Source organism: Syngnathus scovelli, chromosome 6 (genome assembly GCF_024217435.2).
Source record: "Syngnathus scovelli strain Florida chromosome 6, RoL_Ssco_1.2, whole genome shotgun sequence".
NCBI lineage: Eukaryota > Metazoa > Chordata > Actinopteri > Syngnathiformes > Syngnathidae > Syngnathus > Syngnathus scovelli.
The window spans coordinates 6,083,222-6,097,753 of NC_090852.1; the positions used below are offsets into that span (position 1 = coordinate 6,083,222).

The following is a 14,532-nucleotide window of genomic DNA, read 5'->3' on the forward strand; positions in this document are numbered from 1 at the left end:
ATAATAACATTATATTCCTACTGTTGCGTGAAAAGTGGCTTTATTTGATTTCTCACAGCTCGCCTTGGGACAACTTTGTGTCCTCTTTGGTGGAATTGTAGGACAAGGACAGGGAAGTCAGGGCTCAATGTTTAGACCACATATGTCAGAGTCAAGGCCCGCGGGCCACATCCGGCCCGCGAGAAGGTTTTTTACGGCCCCTGGGATGATCTTGATTTATTATTAGAACCGGCCCGCAGACCGCAGCAAGCCGGCAGCCCGCAGATCTTTTACACGCACCAATACTACATTTCCCACAATGCAACGGTGACGCACCGAGCAGTACGCTGCTTCATTTCAGTGTTTATTATTAGCAGTCACCATAACTGTAAAATTAACTTTCAGATACCCGTCAAAAATGGCAAAAAGGAAGGTGGACACTGAGAACTGGGGGTTTCAAACAAGTGGGAGTCGGAGTATATCTTCACGGAGGTAGCTGGAAAACCTGTGTCTTCTGTGTGGAGAAAGTGTGGCGGTACTGAAAGAGTATAATCTGAGACGACATTATGAAACGAAAGACGTGGATTATTTTTTTCTTTGAAGTAAATTTAGCCCACTTTTGCTAAAATAGAAAGTTTAAAAGTTAAAGTTTAATATTTGTTTTCACTGCATGTTACTTCTCCTTGAGGAAAGTGTTTTTGATTAATAGATTTTTGCACTTTATTTTATTGTATTTCAATCCAATTATATTTTAAAAATATTTCAGTTGAGTGGATGAAAGAAAATTGCTATTATTTTTTTCTTTGAAGTAAATTTAGACCACTTTTGCTAAAATATAAAATATAGGTTACTGATGGTGCCTTAAACAATACAGGTTTCTTTCATTTAATGTTCATGTTGTTAGGCTACGGATTTTAGTTATTGATCTGACTCCAAATTGCGATCAACACTTAACACATGAGTTGCTATGTCCCAATCCACACACTGGCGCACCTAACAATTTTGCGAGTTTGTTCTGTCAAAGAGAAGACCAGTAGATCAATCAGACCAAATTTACCAATTGTTTATTCCTGACAAAGCGCACTAATACAGGCCTGGGTCCCGGGTCCCTCACACTAAAACTCGTGCGTTTTTGTGACCACCAAAAGACGACACATTGTTGCCCAGTTTTGAAGAAACACAATATGAATATTAAAGCATGCAAAACATTGTGTGATGATTGGTTGATGGCCATCTCCTCCCCGTCTATGTGTTATTACTGAGGTCAGGCGGTTGGGTTTTCCCCGCGAAGCCCGACCACCTGGACGTGATGTTGTTCTCGTTTCTCACCGACCTTGAGGTGTTCTCGTCCGGTACTCCCTGTCTGGGCCTATTCCACAACACTTCGAAGAAAACAAGTTCATGCAGTTTACCTGCACATTCTTCGCCACCCACCAATCCACACGAGCACTCCGATACTAGATATTATATTAACATGATTATAAGTTTAACACAACCTTAAAAAATATGTTTGCAAACTGCCGAAAGCACATTTCCCTTTAATGTTATGGGGATTTTTATATAAAGGAAATTTGTCTTTTGTGTCTGTTGAAAATTAAAGATTACTGACAGAGCCATAAGAAAATATTGCTTTATTTATCTGATCATATTGGAATATATTTGTTAGGTTTTCAGTAGGTTCAATTAGGTTCACTAGACTATATGCGTCATTTAAAAAAATTTCAATGAACATTCGATCAGTCCGGCCCTTGGCTTGTAGCAAAATTTTTTTTTTGGCCCTCCGTCCATTTGACTTTGACACCCCTGGTTTAGACGCTACCCTGGATAACTGGATGGATGCCAAGACCAAAAAAAACTAAATGAACATATCCCGCCATTTTGACACTTTGTTTACTAAATCTCGTTCTTTGTATTTACACACTGCGGAATGATGACATAATATGACGGATGGGTAAACTGAACTGTGGCGCTCGGTGGAAACTGGGCTCAAGCTAGACTGGGCTAATGTAAAGTCCTTCTATTAAGGTCACGCTTTGTACAAGTGTGAAACAGCACCTCTAATGGCTGACGCTGATGCAGGGACACACCAAGACATGCTGCTTATGGATTTCACACAGCGCGAGGAGGGTGGGAACGGAAGCGACTGACCCGTCAGGTATTGTTGCGGCGGTTATGGAACGCTGGGTGGATTTCATCCCCGGGAAAAGGGCTAGCTAGATAACGTGGGCAAAAATGTCCTCTGCCCTGCTGGCCACCACTAAAGCAGGCTAATAGCGAGATGAGATGAAGCGAGGAAGGAAGAACGAGGGAGAAACGCTCAGGCAGCCAAGCTAAGGCGAAGGCACTCACACAGCCCAATCTGTCGGTCCTACTACCTTGCCAGATACCGGAGGGTGGAGGGGAGTGTGTGTGTGTGTGTGTGTGTGGGGGGGGGGGGTCGCACAAAACCACACACTCCTTACTAAATGCCCAATGACAGTACAGCAGAAAAAAACCCACACAAATTAGAGTCCAAGCATGCAAAGTTTGGGAACATGCTGTACTGAAACTAAAATTAACCAATTTAATTTCACATGGAATATAAATTGCTCACGCCAATGGCATCCATTTCCCTGCAATAAATTTAGATCCTGGATTTACACACGCAGTTCCCACAAACTGAAAGCCTCTTCTTCAAAGACCCGTACGGAGGTTTCCACTCAATTAAAGTAAAGACGACCTTTTAATCGATGAACATCGCCGCGTCATCACGATTCACTTCCAGCCAAATTCTCTCCTGTCACATCTCTGTCTCTCGCCAGAACTCATCTTCATGTCTAAGGGTCACCTCCAAAGTCTATTAAAGATTAGTGAAATTACAGCTTTAAACATATAACAGAGACTCCTACATCTGCTTGAAATCATCGCGTGGAAATTTGTTAATTACCCTTCGAAATGGTAATGACGTCTGTCAACAGGATCATTTACTCCAACTGAGAGTGATTGCGAAAGGTTTCATGTGGATTAGCGATGGTGGATTGCCTTTTATAGGATAACAGCGCGGAAGGAACAATTCCCTGACGGGATGAAACAACACCAAGATGCAGATGCGGTCTTAAGTAGCAAAAAGGAGGCACCGCTAATGACCAGACTAGCAGAAGAACCGAAAATGGGGACCCCTTGACCCCAGTGTAAATGAGCTGGTCATACGTTACCAGAGCTCGGTATAGCCACGCTACAAAGATTTGATCGCAGCAGCTACAGAGCCACATGCGATCTTTCACATCAGCCCCTCGGTGTTTCCAACCGTTAAGGCAAACAGCTTGCTCACGCTATCTCTCATGGGTGCGACATGCAAACATGCCTAATGTGTTTGAAGAGGCAGAGTTTAGTGATTCCTCCAATCAAGCTTATCACAAATGAATGTGGACAACAGTGAAGAAGTCTATCGCTTAACTTTCAATTAATACTCAGGCCTGGCATAGGCACACACCAAAAACATGCAAAGATGAAACGTCATAGGCACGTGCTAAAGATTAGCATTTATGTGGCAGTTGAGTGGCCTGACAATATGACAATACCCACGTGCAAGTATTCTTCATCCTCTGCATAGAATGACGAATATTACTGCCGTACCAAGAAGCTGAAACTGTCTCCAATGAGTAGCACAATGAATTGAAGGACATATTAATGTTATTTCTATTTATTTTAAAGGGGAGAGATGATTTGGGATATGATTGTTTACGATTACATTATGATATGACAAAAATGTGTACCTCAATGCACCACTGAAAATTATCAGAGCGCCCAATGTCATACTTTCTGAAATGCAGCCTAAACCCACAAAATGCAATCTCTACATTCAACTAAAATTTGACAATGAACTGATGAAGTCCAAAGTGACAGCAGAGGTCAACAAATGGGGAGACTGTGAAAAAAAAAAAACATCACTCCCACCCCACAGGATGTGATGGTTACACAACTATACATGAACGAGAGACTGCAATCTCTCACTGTATATGTCACAACGGCTCATTCGTCACATTCACAAATGCATTCCTGTTGTATGGGGGAAAAAACCCACCAGCACTCAATTGAATTTTAAGTATGCTGACATTGTCATCATCCATGTAACAAGCTCTTTTCATCTTTTACTCTGCTTTCTTCCCTCACCCCCCGCTCAGCATCCTAGACTGAATCAATCCCTCCTTTCTTTACTACCTAGGCCTCCTATTGCACGCACACACACAGACTCGTACACACAAGGCCCGCTCTTCTCTTCTCCTCTGTGTGACCTTGACTGGCTAGCACTCCGGGGCTTATTCTTTGCTTCTGCCTCTCTCTCTCTCACTCTCTCCATCTTTTCGTGTTCACTCCCACTCCATCGTCTGCCTCTCATCTGCTTGCTTTCTGTCACTCTCGCCCGGCCAGCTGATGTTAAGCAGTGCACTTCCCTTGTTTTTTTTCTCCTTTTTTTCTACTCTGTCTCCAAGACACACAGTAGGAAGGGACAGAAGATGGCAGAAAGGGAGTCAAGAGAAAGAGGGCAAGCGAGAGAGAGAGAGCGAGCCCACCCATCTCCTCCTCCTCCTCTGCAATCAAGTCAGCATAGTGAGAGTCAGTTGTAAAAATAACTCCAGCTCTCCAAACCCTATCAACAAGTCTTATTGCTTTTTTTTCTGAGCAGACTTCCTCTGTTATTTTATTATGAAACCAAACAAGTAATAAAACATTTCATTATCATTAAAAAAAATAAAAAAATCATCCGAAATTCAAGCCAATTCCAATTTAGTCATATTTGAGGTGGCTTCCTTTTCCATCACAATTCTGAATGCAATTGTACCGCTTCACTCGACATGAATGCGACACAACTTCCTGTTCCACTGGAGGATGACGAGCGCTCACTTGCAAGTGGCAGCAGGTTGAAATCAGCGTTTCTTTGCAGGTGTTCTGACAAAAGCGTCTAATTGCCGCCAGGGCGCCATTGTAACCTACTCCTTCCACTCCAAAACGCCTCTTGAGGTTTTCCCGTCGGCTTAGCACGCTACGCATCCATCTGTGTACAATATCGGGGGGCCTATGAACCGTTTTGACTATTCATTGAAAGCTAAATAAACTTAAGCTGAAGTGACGGAGGGATCCATTAAATGTCAAATTGATGCGCTGATTGTGGGCTTATGTAATTAAGCTATTGCCGTGCCAATTTCTACACTTCGCACATCTCGGATGGTCTCTGGAGGGATCGTGTTTGCACATGGCATGCACAAACTCAATCTGATTGCCTTCAGCCTGCTGTTGTCAAGTATGACATTTTCCAAGGCACATCTAATATCAATACGGCAATCGTACACATAAATGGAAGAGCTGATAAATAAGAGATGATAAAAACAAGGGGAAAATGTTGAACTCTTTTCTGATCATTTAAAGTCCCCCAAGTCCCAATGATCATCGTCACACACACATCTGGGTGTGGTGAAATTTGTCCTCTGCATTTAACCCATCCCCATGTGATTTTAATCCATCCCCTGGGGGAGAGGGGAGCAGTGAGCAGCAGCGGTGCCGCGCTCGGGAATCATTTGGTGATCTAACCCCCCAATTCCAACCCTTAATGCTGAGTGCCAAGCAGGGAGGCAATGGGTCCCATTTTTATAGTCTTTGGTATGACCCGGCCGGGGTTTGAACCCACAACCTTCCAGTCTCAGGGCAGACACTCTACTACTAGGCCACTGAGCTTAACATCATCTGGTCATTTTACAAGCATATTTCAAAATGAAAGACTACAACTATTTGAAAAAATTGAAACAGACATACCATTATTTTCTATTGGAAATAATATAAATCCAAATAATCTTTTCCAAAAATATCAATGACAAACACTTAAGGTTTAAAAATATTATTCTAGGAATAAGGCATGTGAGAAAAAAACCCCACTTTGGCTTAGTAGTTTCTTCCAACTAAAAATAATTCTAAAAATCATCTTTACTTTAGGACTCATTGATGATGTAACGATTCACTTGCCTGACTTTCCTGCAAGCAGTGTGTGTTCGATTGTCCTCTGTTAAGGTGTCAATGTGAGAGTGAATGTTTCTCTGTCTCTATAAATCCCCTGTGATTCGTTGCAACCGGTCCACAACTAGAATAGGTTCTAACTTCTGATTACCCCGAAGATAGATCATTTAATCTTTTTTTAAGTCTTTCTTAAAGAAAAAAATAATGAGCAATTTTCCATATACGTAAATATTAGTATTTTATTTATATATATATATATATATATATATATATATATATATATATATATATATATATATATATATATATATATATATATATATATATATATATATATATATATATAGTATAGTATAGTATTTAGTATAGTATTTCTGTATCGGCCTACTTGTTGGAAGAATGCTTCCTTCTAATGAATCCGCGGTTATCGCATTGCCGCCTTCCATGCTTTATTCATAATGTGTAACTTGCTTGACAAGCAGAAAATCTATAGCTTTCATAAGGATGCTCCTTAAGAGATGCTAAAAGGTTGCCTGTCTCTAAAAATGTATCACCCGACTGGTCAATAAATGGGTCTGTTTTTCCAGAACATTAATTATGACTGCGTCTTAAGTATGACTTACTTTGCATACTTGTAAATTTTTTTTTAAGCTAATCAAATGCGTGAACTAGCATTGCGCAAATTAGCATTAGCATCAGATGTTTACTCATGTAACCCTTACAAACCGTTCGGAACAGGAATAAAATTGCATACAAAGCACAAGGGCACTATGTTGAGAAATGCTGAATGCAAACAAATTGATATTCATAATGGTTTTCAATTGTGTAATGAACTGAATAACTGAATGAATATATACAACAAGATTTCTAGTCTGTCTTGCCAAACCGCCTAAATGTGTATATCACAAAAAACAAAAACAATCACCAACACTAGAATAAGTCAGTCCATAAGTTGATGGATAGCCTGTAAAAAGTTGTTTCAGAAATAATAGGAAAAAAAATGTATTGGAATCCTAAATTCACTTTCTACTAAAACAATCCATGAGGAATAAATGCAAGCACATCACTTTGCCAAAACTCCCTGAAAATAATGCAGTCTACCCGAGGAGCTGTCATTTGGATCAGTATCCCTGGCTGAAGGGCTTGGACTTGCGCCCATATCTGCCAAATAGCATCAACTTAAATCAACAACAACCCTGACAGAATTAAATATAAATCATATTCAAGAGTGCAGGGTGCCACAGCACTCATCTAATAAATCTGTGGCAATTTGTTCCCAATGCACCAACCCTCATTCGGTGATAACAAAAACAACAGCAAAAGATTTTAAAAAATAAAATAAAAATTACACTGCTTGAGCTGAAAAACCAAGCGGGAAAAGGAACTCTGCTGACTTCTTGCAAGTGGGGAAGCTCGTCTAATTGTGTTCATAGGGAGGGCAGTGGCGATGTCGCCTGCATGATAATTTCTCACACTTGCTGTGTGCTGATAGAACAAGTGGAGCACACAGTCTTTGAAAACTCACAACTAAGATGGAGATAATAAGCCTCCGACTGACCAACACGAGGGTCCTCACTCCACTACAGGCTTAAGAATGAACCGGAGGGGCAACTCTGAATGTCACAAGTCTTAAAATGCTTTTAAAAACTGTTAAGGGTGTAAAAAAAATGGTTTATGTAGGCTGCTTTAATATCCAACACTACAAAAGTGTCATCTGTAAGCACACCAGCTAGTGAGCCTAATTACCCTGTCAGAGGCAAAGGACAACTCATCCTAAAAGCCGCGGTCCAAATTGTTGTCTGACATCTGTATCATTCCAACAACCCAATTACATATGGCTGCTTTAAGGCACACAACCATCGTAGTGCATTTTGAACCTCAGCCAATAGTCCATATAGCTCTTGATTGTTTCCCGGTGGGTATAAATAAGAAAGCATTAAGCCATCAGACTGTAGCGACGATAAAAGTGCCACATTATCTTGGCTAGCCCGTCATCCCTACATATCTCTTCTGTATTGACACACCCCATAATATTTCTACTTTGGATGTGACCCATGCTCACGTATGATCAAGCTCTTTGCACTTAGTGCCCCCCCTTAATCCTCCATAATCAACATGCTCCCCCGCCTTGGCACACCACCTTGAGACACGGGATGAATATAAAGCAGCCGAAAGGGGAAACACCAAGAACACCCTTTTAATGGAGTCAATTAGTTGAATGTCAATCAAATACAAAGTTCCTCCTCTAAAGAAAAGCCCCAAACACATAACTTTTCGAGATGATTGTGGGCGCGGTCTTGAAAGTAAAGTTATAAATGAGGGATTAGTATACATTTACTTCCACGCGTAGCCAGTTCTGTAAAATGACGATGTATGATAATATCAGAAAATACAATAGGTTAAACCTATGTACATCTTTTTTTTTATATAGTGTGTCTATGTGGCTTTTGATTACAGTAATCAATACTTTAAAATCCAAATAAAATCCACAGCTGGTACATTATATTCAAAGTGACAATCCACCATTGACGAAAATAAATGATGTGTTGCTAACCCAGCCAGCAAAATTGAAATGGGTTGTAAATTACAACAAAAAAAAAAACTTTTCTTTGTGAGAGCATGTGGATTAACGTCGAAAGAAAAGTCAACAGTATAGACAAAAGTATTGGGACATACCCACTAGACCTCTTGAGTCGCATCAATCTTAAAAAGACTTCACTGAATTAGAAAAACATGCAGAGAACCCCGACTCGAACCCCACTAAACAGCTTTTGGAATGAACTACAACAGATTATTATACCACTTTACGAGAAAGCAGAATTCCTCCATTAAAACCTCAATTTTCCATTCTAATCAACCAGCCGTAATATGATGCTCACACAGATATTGCGCAATCACTCATTTCCTTGGAGGTCATAGCATTAAGCAATCTGTTATCATGCAGACGTGTGAAAATATAACATGTTAGAAGCTTCCTTCCTCCAAGTTGCAGGACTAAAATAGACATGCCCACATCTCGCGTGCATCCGCCTGCACACGCATGCACATACACTACTGTACTCTGCTGTTGTCCAGTGAAATGAACGAGAACGGCTCCTCCCACTCCGCCTTTATGGCTCATTTATTTCTTCCTTGGTTTTACACCCTCCTTTTCCTCATCTGCCTCCTCTGCAGCAGCAGCAGGTGTTATTCTTACCTGAAGATTTTTTCCACTGCAATTAGTATTATGTGCAGCGTTCTAACAGCAGGGGCCACTAGTGGCATGTGATGAGAGGAGAAATCACACCTCAGAAACTCGTGGGAGAATACTCAAATATGCCCCCTCCCCTTCCTAGCCACACACTAACATCCCCCCATTATACCCCAACGGCTGCTGCACTGTTCTCTCCCCCAGAAATAAACGAGATGCATTTGCGGGATTTTTTTTTTTTTTGCAAAGATTCTACTTTGGGTTATATTCAAAGGTAGAGTAGGAAAGGAGGAAGGAGGGGGGGGGGCGCTTTGACCTTGCATGGTGTTGTCCTTAAACATGTGCAAAACATTGCAATCACACACACACACACCCCCCGACAACAGGTCAATAACGCATCTCACAGTCGGCTCGACGCACACTTTGCTACATTACATAATGAGCGCACCACACACACTTTGCGGTGTCAAAAGGACGCCAAGGAGGCTGCACGCGCGCCCCTCCTCTGAGTCCTACCGTTAGTGAAACACCTTGAAAGTGTCACGCCTCCCCCCCGCCCCCCCCCCCCCCCCCCGCCCCCACACCCCCGCTCTCTCTACCCCTCCCTTCTTACCTTTGCTATTGTTCTCCTCCCTGTTGAGATACATGGCTCTTGGAGTTGGCGGCACAGGCGATGGCGGAGGTGGTGATGTCGGGCTCGCAGCGGTGTCAGTGTACTCCTCAACTCCTCCTCCGGTGTAGTTGGAGCTGTTTTATTGTTTTGCTCCGCACAGCCTCTCTCTCTTTTTCGCTCCTCTCTCTCACTCTCTCTCTCCGTGCGTCTCCTCCTAAGAGTTAGAGTGTGTAGGTACAGGCTAATGGATACTCTCACTAGCTCCCTCTTCCTCCTCCTCCTCCTTCTGAGTCCCCTCCCTCCTTCCTAACAAGCAGTATCTGGATTTGGTGGCTCACATAAAAAAAGATTCATTTATTTTTTTCCATAACTGCATGTGGATTTTGTTAATGACATGCATTTGCTCTTGCATTGGATTAGTTTCCAAATAAAAAATACAAATAAAAACAAAGACATTAAGTTGTATTTTAGAAGACAGCGCACATGCGTTTGGCAAAAAATAACCTGGAGCTTGTTGATTTTTTTTATTTTATTTTTTTTTATAGGTGCAAGCCTCCTTTCCTTGTTGGGAGATTTGGCAGACCGCGCTGCGCCATATTGGGCGTTACTGCACTTTGGTCTAGTCTCATGCTGGTTACAAAACAGGGCCCAATATGTAACAAGATGAAATATATATTTTTTTGTTTATTCGCCATATTGTCGAGGATGAGCTAATCTTAAAACACAAAGACTAGTAGACTCAGTCATGTTCATTTTTGTTCATTTTTTGAGACACGACACGACATAATTTTCGTCACGCGTTGTACTTCAATTGTGCTGCCATATTTACACCATGGCCACTAGGGGCAGTATGACAGCTTTTCACAACTACAGTATGAGTTTGTCTACATGTGTTGTAGCATCATTGTTGCTCAGATATAAGTAGCTTAATGGATAACACCACCATGTATCATTTCTAATTTTGTATCAATAGAGTTATGAACATTTTGCCAAGTATCTTCTATTTCTTCTTCTACAACTTTTTCGGGCACCATGCTGCCTACTACAGGTGAATTAAGGGAAATATGAATAAAGTTGTTGTTCATCCCCATCATGTAGATGTCTCACATTCAAAAAAGAATCTGTTAAGCTGTTAAAAATCTGTATTGGTGCATGGCCAGCAATGTTTTATAAAAACCTGCAACGCAGCACAATGACACTGATAGGGAAAAGAAAGGTGGCACCCATCTGGCCCACCTACTGCTGCATATCAATATTCCATCTTCCCACAGATGGTGGTCAGATGGTCTCGTAGAAGAAAGCATGGAGCTCTTTATTAGGCTGGACTTGGGATGAAAAGATCTCGAGTAATCGGCTGAGTAAACGGCCGCTACTTTGCTGCAAGGTGACATAGCTGCTTATATTTTAGCACCAAGTGGCTACCAAGCGGAGAAGAACATGATTTAATCCCACAATAAAAAGGACAATTGTTTGATTATATTTCCTATATTTGTTCTCCTTCTTCACAAAGTCCAATCTGTAAAAGACCTTCTGGGAAATTACACAACAGATGGAGTAAAAGCAAATAAAAAAAATCATTAAACCCTCATGCGACAGAATTTCTATATTGGCATTTAGCATGGTTTAAAAATAGCTATATGATTAATGTATGATATTTGAACATTTTTAATAGTGTCCGGTGGCTGTGTGCGCACGCGTGTAAATATTGCATCTTCTTCCTTTCGTGTGCACAATAAAAAGCTAATATCGTATTCAATCATGCGCTGCTCTCGCTGATATTGCAGATTACAATTACAGATTACAATAGGATATGAGCAAAGCTGTACTGTTTGGATGCAAAGGCTTAGAAGAGTGGCAACGGTTCCACTAATGGTAAGCGGTGCTCTGTCAGTGGAAACGGGAAGGTCGTTTGTCCACAGCATCCTGTGGTGATTTCCATTTGATAATACTTTGTTTTGCGCCGCTCGCTGTGCCGTTACACTGACAATCTCTGGCCATTTGTTATGTGAATCCTCTGCAGACTCATTTCAACCCAAATTCCTCTGCATGCATTTATATCCCTGTGACTGCCATCTTTATTGAAAGCATCATCTTCTTCCCCTTAAAAAAAAATAAATACTGATTGCCATATTGATTTAGTGACCTATATAGGCATCACCGCTCTCGTCTTCTGTCCTCTCTTCACGCTCCCCCGTTTCTGTCAACACACTGTGGTTTCTCCTCATTTTCTCCCTTAACGCTTCCTTATTTCCTCCAATGGTGGCCTCTGCTCTAATTGACGTTGTGTCTCAATTAATCACCAAGTCTGTTTAAATCTAACATCTCCGGCCTTCTACACTACGAGCTACTTTAACAAAATAAAAATGTATGGTATAGCTAGTAATGAATGGTAAAATGATGCAATTATAAGCTTTGTAATCGATATTAATTCATCCATTTTATCGTGACCTTATCAAAGTCAAAGTCAAAGTCAGCTTTATTGTCAATTTCTCCACATGCCAAAGACACACAAAGAAACCGAAATTTCGTTCCCCCCTATCCCACGGTGACAAGACATGGCTCACAACAGACAAACAAGTAAACAAGTATAACAAAAGCGTGCTGAATAAATAATGAATAAATAACACAACAATAAATAAATAAATAAATAAATAAATAAATAGGAGGAGCAGAAAAAAAAAAAGGAGCAAGTGCGCGTACAGCAGACATTATCATTATGTTCAGGAAATGCAAAATAGAACTCGCTGTATACGTCTGACTATGCGATGGAATAAGTCAATTCTAGACAGCAAATGGCTGTCGGCGGCGTGATGCACATTTATAAAACCTGTTGCGGCCATGTTAGCAGGGGCGACTAACCATTAGCATTAGCTTAGCATCACCGTACACATCTTGATTGCTTTTAGGTCCTTTAAATCGGCATATATTGGGTTTTGGGCCATGCAAACCTCAGCAAAGGAGAAGATTTTGACAGATTTGTGAGCAATATTTCAGAGAAACAAGCCTACTGTCTATGTTGAGGAAGTTCCCTCCCAGTGCTAAAGGAAACTTAAAGGGGCGGAGAAATTAATATATACATATATTTTAGAACATCAAATAAAATGGTGGAGTGGCTTAACTGGGGCTACACAAATCTCTGCAGGTGCTATAGCGTCCCCTAGCGCTGATATAGTGCAATCTTTGGTTCAACTCCAGCTCATAAAAACTGGGAAAAAAAAACAAGTGTTGCATTTATATTCTTATTCCATACTACCTTTGCTCTACCTCTTCTCCTCTGCTTGCTCGAAAGGTTAATAATAGTCGGCGGCGCTATCTGAAGTCATGTCACATTAAAGGGGGATTTAGTGCCTGCTGTTTAATTTCATATTGTCCAAGTTTCTTTCATTGTGTAAACCTGGCTTGTCTCATGTGGCATCACTGCACTCTTAAAGCTCTCACTAAAGCTGAGAACACTAATACAGTATGTGGCACTGCATGTATTCTTTGTTATATGAAGATGCCTGCTTGTAAAATTATTCAGCAGGGTGCCTCGAAATTGGACTCCTGGAAACTAATGCTCTGAAGCGTAATGTTGAATATGGTGAAAACAGCAGGAGATTAATAATGGATCACCTTCTGCCATAAATTCTGCTAAAACACACAGGAATCACGCTAGTTGATTTCACTGAACCCCAAAACAAAAGGAGCGGAAAAAAATCGACATGCAAATATTACATTTTTCAATATTCTCAGCATTACTGTGTGATCTAGTGGAGCCTGCAGGGATCATGAACATAATCGCTGCTGGATAGGAATTATAGTGGGATGAAGAGCAGAATGGGAAGCTCAATATACACCTGTAGTACAAAATAGGAGCCATCCCTCCTCCCATTCTTTTCCTGAAGCTCTCTTACAGCACTCTACTGACACCTAGTGGCAACTTTGGAATCGGCGATTTCCACGTACGCAGTGTAAAGTTACAGTATATTATTATATATAGTACATTGATTTTAAGTTTGGTTCAAATTCGCCACAATGAGGGAACTGCTCGTCTTTTTTGTGAACAGTAAAAAATTTAAATGCAGTTCACCATTCGGGGACATCTTTCAATGGCGAGTTAAGTGACTTAAAATTAAGACACTTAAATTTGGATATTGGATTTGGTCATAGTTTACTCTGTAGAAATGCTATCACCTCTCAAAATAATTTACAAAAACTGCATTACACGGATAGAGCCATTCGCGAATTTGAGGAGAAAACTATTAGCGACAAACATATTGATAGTTAAAACGTTAATTGTCCAATATACACCACCCCAAAACAATTCAAGCAGTCCACAGTCAATACTATTTGTCTACCAACATGACAAACACATAAAAACTTTCAATAAAATATATTGTACTCACCATAGACGTTTAAATTCCTGAAACAAAATCCATTGTGTTTTGTTTGTTAGAGTTAGCTAGTGTTGGGTCCACCGAGTTAGCAAGGTGTTGTTGTTCCCGAAGTAAAAAAAAAAAAAAAAAACGAAATCAAGGAAGCCAGCAACAAGTCTTGGCCGAAAATGTCCTTTTTTTTTTTTTTTTTTTTAAAGGTTGCCTTGAAAATGTTTTTTAATCATGTCCATCATTGTCCATAACTGTAAATCTATATTTTGTTTTTATTTTATTAGAAATAAAATAAAACTGCAAAAATGAAGCTTGACGACTTTTTTTTTTTTCCTTTTTCAGAAAAGTGCAACATCAATACTTTGTCTTGTTTTGGGGTAATACAGAAAAGTACA

General features: G+C 40.5%; 1 protein-coding gene across 2 annotated transcripts in view; it reads right to left on the reverse strand.

Annotated features, from left to right (window-relative positions):
- Positions 1–14,293, reverse strand: part of syt7a (synaptotagmin VIIa) — a 92,477-nt gene extending 78,184 nt beyond the window's left edge. The window contains exons 1-2 of one of the 2 annotated variants that reach the window (XM_049722094.2): positions 14,156–14,293; positions 9,771–9,984 (exon numbers count right to left, since the gene is read on the reverse strand). In XM_049722094.2, the coding sequence (XP_049578051.1) occupies positions 9,771–9,804 (34 nt within the window). In that variant the 5' untranslated portion in view covers positions 9,805–9,984; positions 14,156–14,293. The remainder of the gene's footprint in view (positions 1–9,770; positions 9,985–14,155) is intronic. The other variant, XM_068651135.1, reaches the window with a different exon arrangement.
- Between the last annotated feature and the right edge of the window lie 239 nt (positions 14,294–14,532).